The 11,955-nt window shown below is 42.4% G+C and overlaps 1 protein-coding gene and 1 non-coding gene across 2 annotated transcripts; one reads left to right on the plus strand and one right to left on the minus strand.

The window, feature by feature from the left end:
* Window positions 1-4,844: 4,844 nt before the first annotated feature.
* MAGEE2 (MAGE family member E2) lies at window positions 4,845-7,131 on the minus strand. The gene has a single exon (XM_043897706.1). The coding sequence runs from the start codon at window positions 6,938-6,940 to the stop codon at window positions 5,369-5,371; it is 1,572 nt and encodes a 523-aa protein (XP_043753641.1). The 5' UTR covers window positions 6,941-7,131; the 3' UTR covers window positions 4,845-5,368.
* Window positions 7,132-11,682: 4,551 nt separating this feature from the next.
* On the plus strand, window positions 11,683-11,755 carry TRNAW-CCA. The gene has a single exon. It is a non-coding gene; the product is annotated as a tRNA-Trp (tRNA).
* The last annotated feature ends 200 nt before the right edge of the window (window positions 11,756-11,955 follow it).

Consider the following 11,955-nt stretch of genomic DNA (forward strand, 5'->3'; position numbering starts at 1 on the left):
TAGGAACTATGAGGATGTCCATGGCCATATATGTGTGAGGAAACATCATATAAATGGTTAACAGTTGTGCCAAAGCTCCCCCTATTTACTTCCTCCATCCTAGTCCTTATACTCTCCCCCACCCTGCCTCCAATCCAGAGAAAGGAGAGCAGTCCTGTGTGCATCCAGTTTTCCATACCTGGCCTCCACAACTGGATCTCAGGGTGGTCTGCTTCCCTGGAATAATGAACATCTTCTTCTAGGACAGCAATCCTCTTTGTATTACAGAAGGAGAGCAATCCAGATTGGGCCCATTCCAGGGTACCTTGTAGCCTTCAGCCCTTACCAGCAAGGAAGCTTTTCTGAAGTGTGGCTGAGGCTTGAGAACAGAGGGCAGCTTCAGAAGCAATGATATTCTTGTGTCCTCCCTTTCTACATTCTCATTTTCTTCTATATTTCAAGGAAGTGGACACTCAGAGAACAGATGCCCTACCCTGGCCAACCCATGCCAAAGCAAGTGCTTTCAGGAGAAAGGCAGCTTGGGATAGGCTGTTCAGACTTTAGGCTTCAGCTCCCAAATCCCTTTCTAACCCTGCCACTTTATACGAGAAGTCATCCTCACTATTTGGGCCTCCTGGAGTGGTATATAAAGCAGATGATTATCTGTAGGTCACTGAGGCCTACTTAAAGAGACTACACTTGAGCTCCTAAAAAGTGTCTTATGGATGAAGTGAAGTGCAGTCGCTCAGTCATGTCTGACTCTTTGCGACCCCATGGAATGTAGCTTACCAGGATCCTCAGTCCATGGGATTTTCCAGGCAAGAATACTGGAGTGGGTTGCCATTTCTTTCTCTAGGGGATCTGCCCGACCTGTAAAGAGTATATTACCAATGCAACTAGACCTCAGTAATTCAAAACTATCCAGGGCTAATATTCACCTGAAATATTTACTAAAGTAAACAAACACTAGTAAGTCTAAGAACTGAGTATTCATTTGAACTCAGCTACCAAGGTGTTGATAATTAGCAGTCTTAAAATCACTGATGTAGGATGTAAATACTGCTAGACTAAGATATAATTGGCCTGGGTTATAGTTCAGATGTCATCAAATAATAAATGTGTGAACCTGTGCTTTTCTATCAATTTCTTGAAAACACCTTTGAATGGTTTAGAAAGAGATGTTGAGTAACTTGCATAGGTCATATGGCTAGGAAGTGACAGAGCCAGCATTGTCCAGATCCAGAGTTCATAGCCATTCTGATATACTATCACCTCCTTATGCTTAGAATGTTCATATGGGGACTAGAACAAAGTATCTCAGGGAGCAGGACCTACTCTGATAATTCTTTTCCAATTTTATTTGCAACTAGCCTCAAACCTTGCCTGCAAAAAATTCCTTAAGACATTTTTGAGTACTCATGGAAGGGGAGGAGAAACTGTTGGATGAGAAATCTCCCTGCATGGAGATACCCTCTAGGAAGGGAGGACAAGACTGTGGGGTCCTTGTCTAAATGTGAAGGGTACTTGCACGTTGGTATAGATTGTTGGTATTGGAGAGTTTAGGGATAGTAATCCTGGGGCTAGGAGAATTGCCTTGAAGTCCACATTTGTCAGTCCAGCTCAACATTTCCTTGGATTGTAATGCTTATTTGTAATAAGTTTACTGAAACTGATGAAGACAAGGGCAGGAAAAGGCTTCCATAACTGCCCATTCTCTCCATAAGAGGGTGCTCCTGTGTGCTCAATCCCTCAGTCCTGTTTGACTCCTTGAGACCCTATGGACCCTGCTAGGCTCCTCTGTTCATGGGATTTCCCAGGCAAGAATACTGGAGTGGGTTGCCATTTCCTTCTCCAGGGGATCTTCCCAACCCAGGGATCGAACCTGTGTTTCCTGCAATGCTGGTAGTCTCTTGCATCCCAAGTGGATTCTTTACCAGCCACCAAGGAAATCCTGAACATGCATATATTCTCAATGCTTTTTCCCCAGCACAAATCCCAATCACGGATCAAAGGGGACTCTGGATTGCATTGTACATATAGGATACTGAGTCCATATCTAACCAACACCCATTCTGCAACCCCCACCTTGGCCAAAACTTCAATACCTGGTGGGTATCAATAGCCCAAAGAGTCTGCAAATGAACTCAGACTGTACCATTTTACAAATTAATTTACAGAGATAAGAAGGGTATTTGGTCCAGTGTTCTAAAGGTTTGGTGATTGTGTTTAATACTTCAGAGTAATTAAAACATCTTTTGTAAATATTACTTGCCTGACACTCATTTCTACCCCTAAGTGTGTCCCCTAAGGGGTGCTAATTCTAATTTGTTACTTGAATAAAGGAGAATATCCAGGCCTTTCATGACCTTCAAAGGAATGGCTGTAGTTAATAAGATACTATACCTTTTCCCTTATCATTGGCATGTGTTCTGTACAAGCCTCACCTTTGTTACTTCTGGGAGACTACAAGTGGCATCTGTGACACAGAAGCTATTTTTCACTTCTGTTTTTGTTTTTATTTTTTAAATTTTTTTATTTTTAAATTTTTTTTAAATTTTATTAGTTGGAGGCTAATTACTTCACAACATTTCAGTGGGTTTTGTCATACATTCACTTCTGTTTTTGCATCCCTAGCTCCCCTGGGCAAGGCAGGAGCTCTATCAGATCATTGTTGTTTCAGGGTTACCAAAAAAAAAAAAAAAATGCCAACACTTCTGGAGGCTCAGAAATGGTGATGTTTGATGCTCCCTAGGTAAAAGCCAGCAGATAAGGCTGGAAGCTAGCAGAAGAGAATGAAGTGGGGAAGACTCATAGGACAGAGTAGGGAGACTGGACAGAAATGCAAATTCTACCCCTACAGCTCTCATGGAGCCTGAGTGATGGAACAAAGAAGAGCCTGGAGAAATTTCAGCCTCACTTTCATCCTCCTTTGGAGAGCTGTTGTCTTAAGCCCCTCCTAGCCTGGCGTATAGCCGTTCCTTGTATTTTTGAGAGTCAATAAATTTGAATAAGGACATAGCAAAGGCTTGTGATGCTATGCACTGTAAACAGTATGCGTTGTAGTCAAAGGCAGCCTCTAATCCCAGCTCTCATTGACTGACTGTGTGACCTTGGGCACATCACCTAAGCCTCAGTTTCCCATGGTATCAAATGGGACTATTAAAACGCTTATTGGAGAACTGGTGGTGAGATTGGAGCTAAAGAAGATGAAGAACCCAGCACAATGCCTGGCATAAACTTAGTATTAAAAAAGTTGGCAGCTTTACATTATGGTTGGTCCAGATTCTACACCTTCCCCTTGGCAGGTTTCTCTCTACTGGTGCCCCCAGAAGAACTGATGTACTTGAGGATCCAGGAGTTTAACAATTTCCCAAAAAATCAGAGCAAGAAAAGCTTGGGGCTTATCAGCTTGCCCCCTTCCCCCACCCCACAAGCATGTACAAATTAAGGGTCCAAGGAGGCTGAAGAATGAGGGGCTCTCAGTTTAGCTTGGAAGTCGTACACTATTTCAAGGTCCCAGATTTTTAATTGAATATTCTCCTGCCTCACAACTCCACCTCCATCCTATTTTAAAGAACCCCTTTAGTTCTACAGTTACATATTTTCTTGTCACTGGAAATTCCACCCTTAGCCTTTAGTTTCCCTGGGAATGCAATGATAGGGGAGATCTCTGAGACTAGTTGGGGCGCTATCGTCCAGGCAACCGCGGAGTGAGCCTGCGCAGTGACTTCCCCAAGCAGGCAGCTCCAGTCTGCCTTCTGCACTGCTGCTGGACTTGGGGCTGAAAGAGTGTAACTCCCCTCTTCCTGCCCCCTCTCCCCCGTTAGACGATTGTGTTGTTCTCTTCTTGAGACTGACTAAAATGTGTGGAAAGTCCTCTCTTCCATCTGATAGGAGGTGGCAGTTGAGGATAGCCTCTAGTGATTAAATGAATAAAAGGGCAGAAAGCTTATGGGTGCCAGGAGGAGACGAAGCATAAAACCTACACCACTGATAGGCAGCCCCCTTCTTCCCTCGCAACCTTGCGTTAGAGGTGACTTTGGTACAATATACTACTAAGCCAGGGCTCCCTTACAGGAATTGTTAGCTGCTGCTGCCGGCTCTCTAGGGAAGAGCTGTGAGCAGGGTTAGAAGCTGCGAGATCCCGGATCTGGATGAAGAGAACTAAAATATTAAAACTCACCTTAACGGCTTGAGTGCAGAAATAAACAGCGTAGCCGAGGTTGCCATTCAGAGTTCCTCCACGTGGACTGTTAGGTCTGACGGAAATCCAAGACTAGCTGCCTTCAGGAGAAACTGTTGATTTCTAAGACCCACTCTCTGAGAATATGAATCTTTGTTATCTCTGCCATAGGCTTCTCTCTTTCACTCTGCTCTTAACTTGAATTCAACATTGTTTTCCTGAGCTTCATGTAAATCCCACGAAGCAATTTTACATACTGCCCCTGACTTCATGGACTAGCCCTCCTTCCCTCCCTCTTCCCAACCTCAGGTCTTACAATAGAAGTCACTAAAGTTTAACTTGTCTCTAGTCCTGCATACCACCTCATCCTCCCCTGCCACCACCTGTGACCACTCCTCCATTTGTATGACACCCCTGACCCTTCACTGTCCTCTCCCACAACTTGCAGTTTAGTTGGGAGTTACTCCTGCAAACTCTCATAGATCTCTGAGCTTACCCCTATTATACCACTTGCCACAGCAATAATGTAATTGTTGGTTTACTTTCACAGACCCTCCCCCTTAAGCCCTGGGGCTCAACTGGGTCTTCCTCACCCTTATATTTCCAGCATAAAGCACTGTGCTTACAGCATGACAGATACTTAATAAATGTTTGTTGAATAAAATAGTATTTAAGCATGGAGCCTAATTCATTAAACTTTTATTTTTCACTACACTCTGGAACCACAAAGCAAATACAGGTAAATGCCAGTAATTTTTAAAAAATAAAACAGTAGACACGATGGGAGAACATCAACAGACCAATGATTTTGTGTTTGTTTTTCTTGTGTGTATATTATCACTGTTGTTACTTAACTCCTGTATGAGACCATTTCATTATTTCACATGGTTAAAGAAAAGCTATATATTTTCTTCCACATCATAGAAAGATGTAAATATTACATTTTATGCAGCCATATGAACTTTTATAATGAAACAAGACAGGAATGACAAATGAGCAATTCTATTTTTAAACACTGATCATGAATCTAATTCAGGGTAAATTAAAAGGAAGAAAATACTATTAGAAATGGAACACAAATAGCAAGCACAAAGTGTACTTTTCACCCCAACCCTGCCCAATTTCTGATTTGTGGGCCCAGTACCCATTTCCCCAGGCCCCTTTAATTGATGCCACCTAACTGAAGTGACACACTTCCCTCAGACTTCACATGGGGCCAAAGAAGAACATGGCAGTTGCCTCAGATCTGGCTCTGGCCTCCTCATCTTCAGCAGCCTCCCTATATTGCTCTGGCCAGTCCTGTGGCTGCTTTCTGTAGAGCCTGGCCATGTATTCCAGGGCTTTCATTTTGGTGGTTTCAAGGTGAGCTCGAGGACCCCATAGAAGCTCATATTCAACTGGATTAGAATAGGAGAGTGGCCTGCATTCCAAGTAGCGCTGTCTCATAAGTTTGCAGGTGATGGCATGCTTTCTCCCTACATCCACACCAAATCCCCGAAGCAAATTCCAGACGTTGGCCTCTTTGACACGGTTGCCCATCAGGAAGATCAAACCCAGGATTGGCATCACATATTCTTGAGTGGGTCTCCCCAGGCTCTCTAGCATCATTTGCTCTTCTTCTGATTCTGGTTGCTGGACAAGGAGGTAAATGTGTTCACTGGTATCAACCTCAATCAGAGAAAACCCATAGAACAGATCAAGTATTAGAGTAGCTCGACTGAGGATATTTGGAAACACATCCTCAAATTCTTTGCCAGTGTGAGCCAATAGCTCATCCTGATGTATAGGTAGCAACTCCTCTGTGACATTAATGGCCAACTGGACCAAATCATTTGCCTTATCATTCATAATGTCTTCTGACCAGAACTCTAAGCCAGCAGCCTGGCTTCTTTCTTTGGCCTTGTCAGCTTCTAGGGCCTTATTATATTCTTCTGGCCAGCTCCAGGGTTCTTCATCATGGGCCTCTGCCACAAACTTCAGGGCTTCCATCTTTGTGATTTCTTTGTGGGCTCTAGAACCCCACAAGAACTCAAATTCGAGAGGATTAGTGCCATAAACTGGCCAGTACTCCAAGAATCGCATACGTACAAAGTCAGTAGTTAGGAGGTTCCTTGTGTTCCCAAAAGGGATGTTGATCCTCTGGGGCTCACCTAACACATCAACCTTTAGCAACAGATCCCAAATGGAGGTCTCTCTTGCTCGGTTACCATTTAGGAGAATGTGACCTAGGACCAAGGCCAGGAGACCTGCCTTTGGCATGTCCAGGGATTCTGCTATCCGATCATTGGTCTGGAGACCCCGTTTGCTGATTAGGTTGTAGGTGTCAGCTTGGGGATCAAGAACCCTCAGATTCAACCCAAAGACCCGATCCAGATGGGCTGAGGCTCGTCTGAGGATCTCAGGGAACTGATCTGAGTATTCTCTGAGGAACTCCAGCATCTCTGTCTGCTGAATAGACCCCTCGATTTGGCTTTTCATGCGCATGAAATTCACCAAAGCAATCGACCTGTCTTCTAGAGGATCGTGCACCCTGAGCGCCCCCAAACGTCGGGACTGCTCATCAATCAGCACATCGAGGTCTTTCGGGTCCTGCGCAGCCTGGGAAGCGCTGGCAACCTGAGGGTCGACCGGCTCCTGAGGGCCCTGGGGGGCATCAGGAACTATCATGGAGGCGGGGAGCCCAGAGACATCAGTAGCCTGCATCTCACCTTGGAAGTCGCTGTAATCTGCAGTGGTCTCTGCGCTGCGGTGGCACGCATTCTTGCTTACCAGAGACATGGTTCCAGGAGACAGGAACGGGGAGGTCTGCGATCCGTCAGAGAGAGGATGGTAGGTGTGTTGGCGCCTCAGCACAAAGCCAAAGCCAGAGGCCTGGGAGCTGGGCGGGTCAGAAGTGACAGCTGGTGAGAGGAGCTGTCTTCCTACACAAACACCAGCCAGCAATGACCGCAAACCTCACAGAGCTAGGCTTTGCCGCAGCCTACGCAGGCGCAGTCTGGTTCTGCGATGTCTTGGCCACGCCCCGCTCTAAATCCCCCACTCCCGCCCCCTACTTCTGCCTGGCCCTAGCTGCTGGTGGAGTGGTTCCTGCTACAGTCAAACTTGTTAGAGCGAATTCATGAAAGGGGGTAATAAACAGAGGTAAAGCAAAAGGGTAAGGGACGAGGGATGTTCAATGAAGCACCACGAAGTTTTTCTGTGAGGTGTAGGGCTAATAGGCAGTAGAGGATTTGGAGGGGAGGATACTGAAGATGAGAATAATTTCACAGATTCATTAATTCATCCACTCATTCAGCATATATTTCTTGAGTATGTGTCACGTGCTAGGCACAGTACTGGGTACTAGGGGTACACCAGAGTACAAACGTAATGATTATCCCTTTCTGTGTAGAGCTTACATTCTGGAGTAGGATCAAACAATGGTAAGAATAGTGGAGCACTTGCTGTGTGCCAGACACTATTTCTGGTGTTTTCACTTATCTCTTTGAATCACTTAATCTTAACTATGAGGTAGCTACTCTTAATGGTTCTCATTTTACAGACAAGGAAACTGAGTCAGAGAGGTGAATTTACCTGTCCAAAGTCAGGCAAAGACAAGTGGAAGAGATCAGGATTTGAACCTGTCTGCCAGAGTCTCAATAAAAGTACTTTCAGACTTTTGAATTCTGTGGGAGAATGTGAGGGTGGGATATTTCAAAAGAACAGCATGTATACTATCTATGGTGAAACAGATCACCAGCCCAGGTGGGATGCATGAGACAAGTGCTCGGGCCTGGTGCACTGGGAAGACCCAGAGGAATCGGGTGGAGAGGGAGGTGGGAGGGGGGATCGGGATGGGGAATACGTATAAATCTATGGCTGATTCATATCAATGTATGACAAAACCCACTGAAATGTTGTGAAGTAATTAGCCTCCAACTAATAAAAAAATAAAATAAAAAACTGCACTCCACTAAAAAAAAAAAAAAAAAAGTACTTTCTCTCATACCATCTGCCCATCACAGATGATTGCTGCTGCTAAGTCGCGTCAGTCGTGTCCGGCTCTTATCGACCCCATGGACTGCAGCCTACCAGGCTCCTCCATCCATGGGATTTTCTAGGCAAGAGTACTGGAGTGGGTTGCCCGTGCCTCCTCTGTCACAGATGATTAATCCTGTTTATTTAAGGCACTCGTAATTAAAGTAGTTGAAAATATATGCTCTGATGGAGGGGCAGTTAATATATGGTACAAACACAGAAGAAGGAACAAGCAATGAATTACAGCACAGTCTGAAGTGTCTTGGATTGGGGACACGTGCCTCGAGAACGAACTGACCTCCAAGTGATGAATAGGATGGGAAGGATTTATAAGGGCTTTCTAGACTGAGGGATCAGCATCAGAAAAGGCTCAGAGGTATGAAAGTACAAAATAAGTTTGCACAACACTGGTCATTTAGGGTGGCTAGAGCCAAAGTGCACTAGGAAGGGAGGGAAATGAGGATGAAGGTGATAAGACAGAACTGATTGGATTTTCTGTTTCTTCATTCAGCAGTTGGGGCTCCATGAGGTAAGACCAGCAACTCCAGAATAGGACCTGAATATTCAGGTGTTTGGTCATGTGTTTGCTGCTGTTGCTGCTGCTAAGTCGCTTTAGTCGTGTCCGACTATGTGCTACCCCATAGACGGCCGCCTGCCAGGCTCCGCCGTCCCTGGGATTCTCCAGGCAAGAACACTGGAGTGGGTTGCCATTTCCTTCTCCAATGCATAAAAGTGAAAAGTGAAAGTGAAGTCGCTCAGTCGTGTCCGACTCTTCACGACCCCATGGACTGCTGCCTACCAGGCTCCTCTGTCCATGGGATTTTCCAGGCAAGAGTACTGGAGTGGGGTGCCATTGCCTTCTCCTGGTCATGTGTTTAGGGAGGCATAATTCAAACATTTTGACTAGGAAAAGGGGTCAGCTGTTTTATATTCTGGGACTGCTACCAAAGTAATTGAGCTAAATCCTAGCTCTCAACCATCAGAGTATGCAGTAGAATATTGAGAAGGAGAAAAATTTGCATTTTTTCTGCAGCCACAATCGAAATCCTTCCTAAAATTCTTGATAGTAATGTTGAATTCAGTTATCTTGTGCCCTGAAATTCCTTCAGAGGGCACTACCTTCACATGAGGGGCCAGACACTTAAACCTGACATTTTCTACATTCCAGATGCTTTCTTAAAGTAGCAAAGCAGGTAGCTCAGGAGCAAGCTGGACTAAAGACATAAATTTTTATAGATGTGAATGTGCATGTTCTACCAGGCAGAAATGTTCAGTTTCTGTGCTAATCATATATTTGGAGAATCTTGTGGAAAGCTGCAGCATCTTTTGAACTGTTGCAAAGGTGTAGTTGAGATCATATCTGATGAGATCCCTCATCCTGGTCTTTCCCCTTCCCCAGAAGGACTCCAAGCTCCTTGTCTAGACAGGTACTGCCCAGGGGTAAGTTCAGAGAGGGTTTTAAATTCTGCAGTCATTAAAAAAAACGTAATTTCCCCCTGAAATCCAGCTCACATTTTTTTTTTTTTTTTGGTGAGTTTAATTTTCTACTACCTCTGTATCTAATAGACAAAAATAGCATTGAGAGACAATATCTTACCTGTGAAATGACATGCTGATCCCATTCTACAGCATTCAAATTCTTCACCAATTGGTTCCTACCTGTCTCTCCATTTTCATCTTTATTCCCTCTAGCACATCCTTCCATGAAATCTGTTCCTTAGCCACACAAAACTACACTCCTGGTCTCAGCCATTTCTACTCTACCTGTCTCCAAATAGTTCTAGTTCTTGCTAAATGAAAAATGAAGGAGCTGTGCCTGTGACTGTGACCTATGCCATGATTTCCATTCTAAATGTGAATGTAAAAAGATGGGATTATACTCTCCATTCTGAAATTCTTTTGATATTTTCTGACCTTTATTGCATTTAAAAAAATGTGTGAATATCTTTCCACACAATCATTTGTCTTCCACATAATTTTAATACAATATTTTAACTTTATAATTATGTGCTTTACTGAGATATAACATATACAGAGAAAAGTATACAAATTATGAATGCAGAGCTTGATAAATTATGACAGATTTAACACACCTTATGATCATTATGCCAATCAAGAAACAAAACATTACCAGCATTTCAGAACCTCCTATGGCACCCCTCCCATCTCTTCCCTCATGCTTGTCCCAAGAGGAAACCCCTATTCTGACTTCTATCATCATAGATTAGTTTTGCTGGTTTCTGAGTTTGGTATATCAATGGAATTATACAACATGTACTCATTTGTAGCTCTCTCTCTCTCTCTCTTTTTTTTTTTTTTTTTACAATAAAACCCCACTATATCTTATTATCCTTGTTGTATATAAAAATATTTGTTCATTTGGATTATTATATATACTTTAACATTGAATGATTGTACCACAACCTATCCTGTCAATTGCTGGTGGACATTATCTTTTTTTCAGCCTGTGGTTCTTACCAAAAATGCTGCTATGAACCTTTTTATACCTGTCTTTTGGTTCACAGATTCATTTACATTGGAAATAAATCTATGAAAGGAATTACTGTATGATAAATGTATGTGATTTCAGTTCACACAGATATTTCCAGAGAGTTTTTGAAATTGTTACATCAATTTACACTTCCACTGGTACTGTATGAAAGTTCTTATTGCTCTATATTCTTGTCTATGGGCATTCTAGTGGGTGTGCTATGGTGTATCATTTGGGTTTTTTTTTTTCCTCTTCACTCATATTGAGTTTTTTTAAAAAACTACTTTTCAGACAAGAGTTGTCATTTGTTTTCCCAGGTTAATGGACATTAAAGGCAGAAAGTTAAGAAAACAGGAGATGCTAGAAGTTAGTCAGAAGACAGCAGCAAGAAGTGATAGTTGGTAGACACTCAAAGGGAAAGAGATATAGAAGCACTATTCAAAATTGAATTTAGAACATAAATACTACTCTGTTTGGGTACTCAGTGCAAGGACAAGAAATCCTCAAGGTACTAATTGTCCTCAAAATTTTAATTGCATATTATAATTATTAAAGACCTATCTTTATCAAGAGAAGTTAACTTCTGTTTATGAAAAAATAGATATATATTACAGAATTATTAACCCAGAAAATATATTACATTTAAAAAGTGTTAGTCCTCAATGAAATAATATAATTATATAGAAAATTCACATATGTAAAATCTCATTCATGACAAATTGGTGTTTGCCAGAGGGGAAGGGAGTCAGGAGAATGAGTGAAATAGGTGAAAGGGATTAAGAACTACAAACTCCCAGCTTTAAAATATATAAGTTACAGATATGTAATGTACAGCATAGCAAATTTAGTCAATAATATTGTAATAAATTTATCTGGTGACAGATGGTAACTAGAATCACAGTGGTGCTCTCTTTGCTATGTATATGAATGTTGAATCATTATGTTGTACACTTGAAAGTAATATAATATTGTATGCTAACTATACTACAGTTAAAAATTAAAAGGAGGGACTTCCCTGGTGGTCTAGTGGTTAAGACTCTGTGCTTCCAGTGTAGGGGGCTCAGGTTCAATCCCTGGCCAGGGAACTAAGATCTCATATGCTGCACAGCACAGCCAAAAAATAAATAAATTAAAAAAAATTAAAAGGAAAAAAAAATCTCATTCCTGGATATTGCTCTATGGATATAACATTGTGTTAATTATACCCTAATTTTTTAATAATATGCATTCTTTTATATCTAAAATTGTAATGATCACTCACTTTATTTTTTAAACAATTATATTT

Source organism: Cervus elaphus, chromosome X, assembly GCF_910594005.1.
Source record: "Cervus elaphus chromosome X, mCerEla1.1, whole genome shotgun sequence".
Lineage (NCBI taxonomy): Eukaryota > Metazoa > Chordata > Mammalia > Artiodactyla > Cervidae > Cervus > Cervus elaphus.

Excerpts from the sequence above, each read along its gene's own strand:
- MAGEE2 (XM_043897706.1), bottom strand. The coding sequence starts at position 6,940 with ATGTCTCTGGTAAGCAAGAATGCGTGCCACCGCAGCGCAGAGACCACT.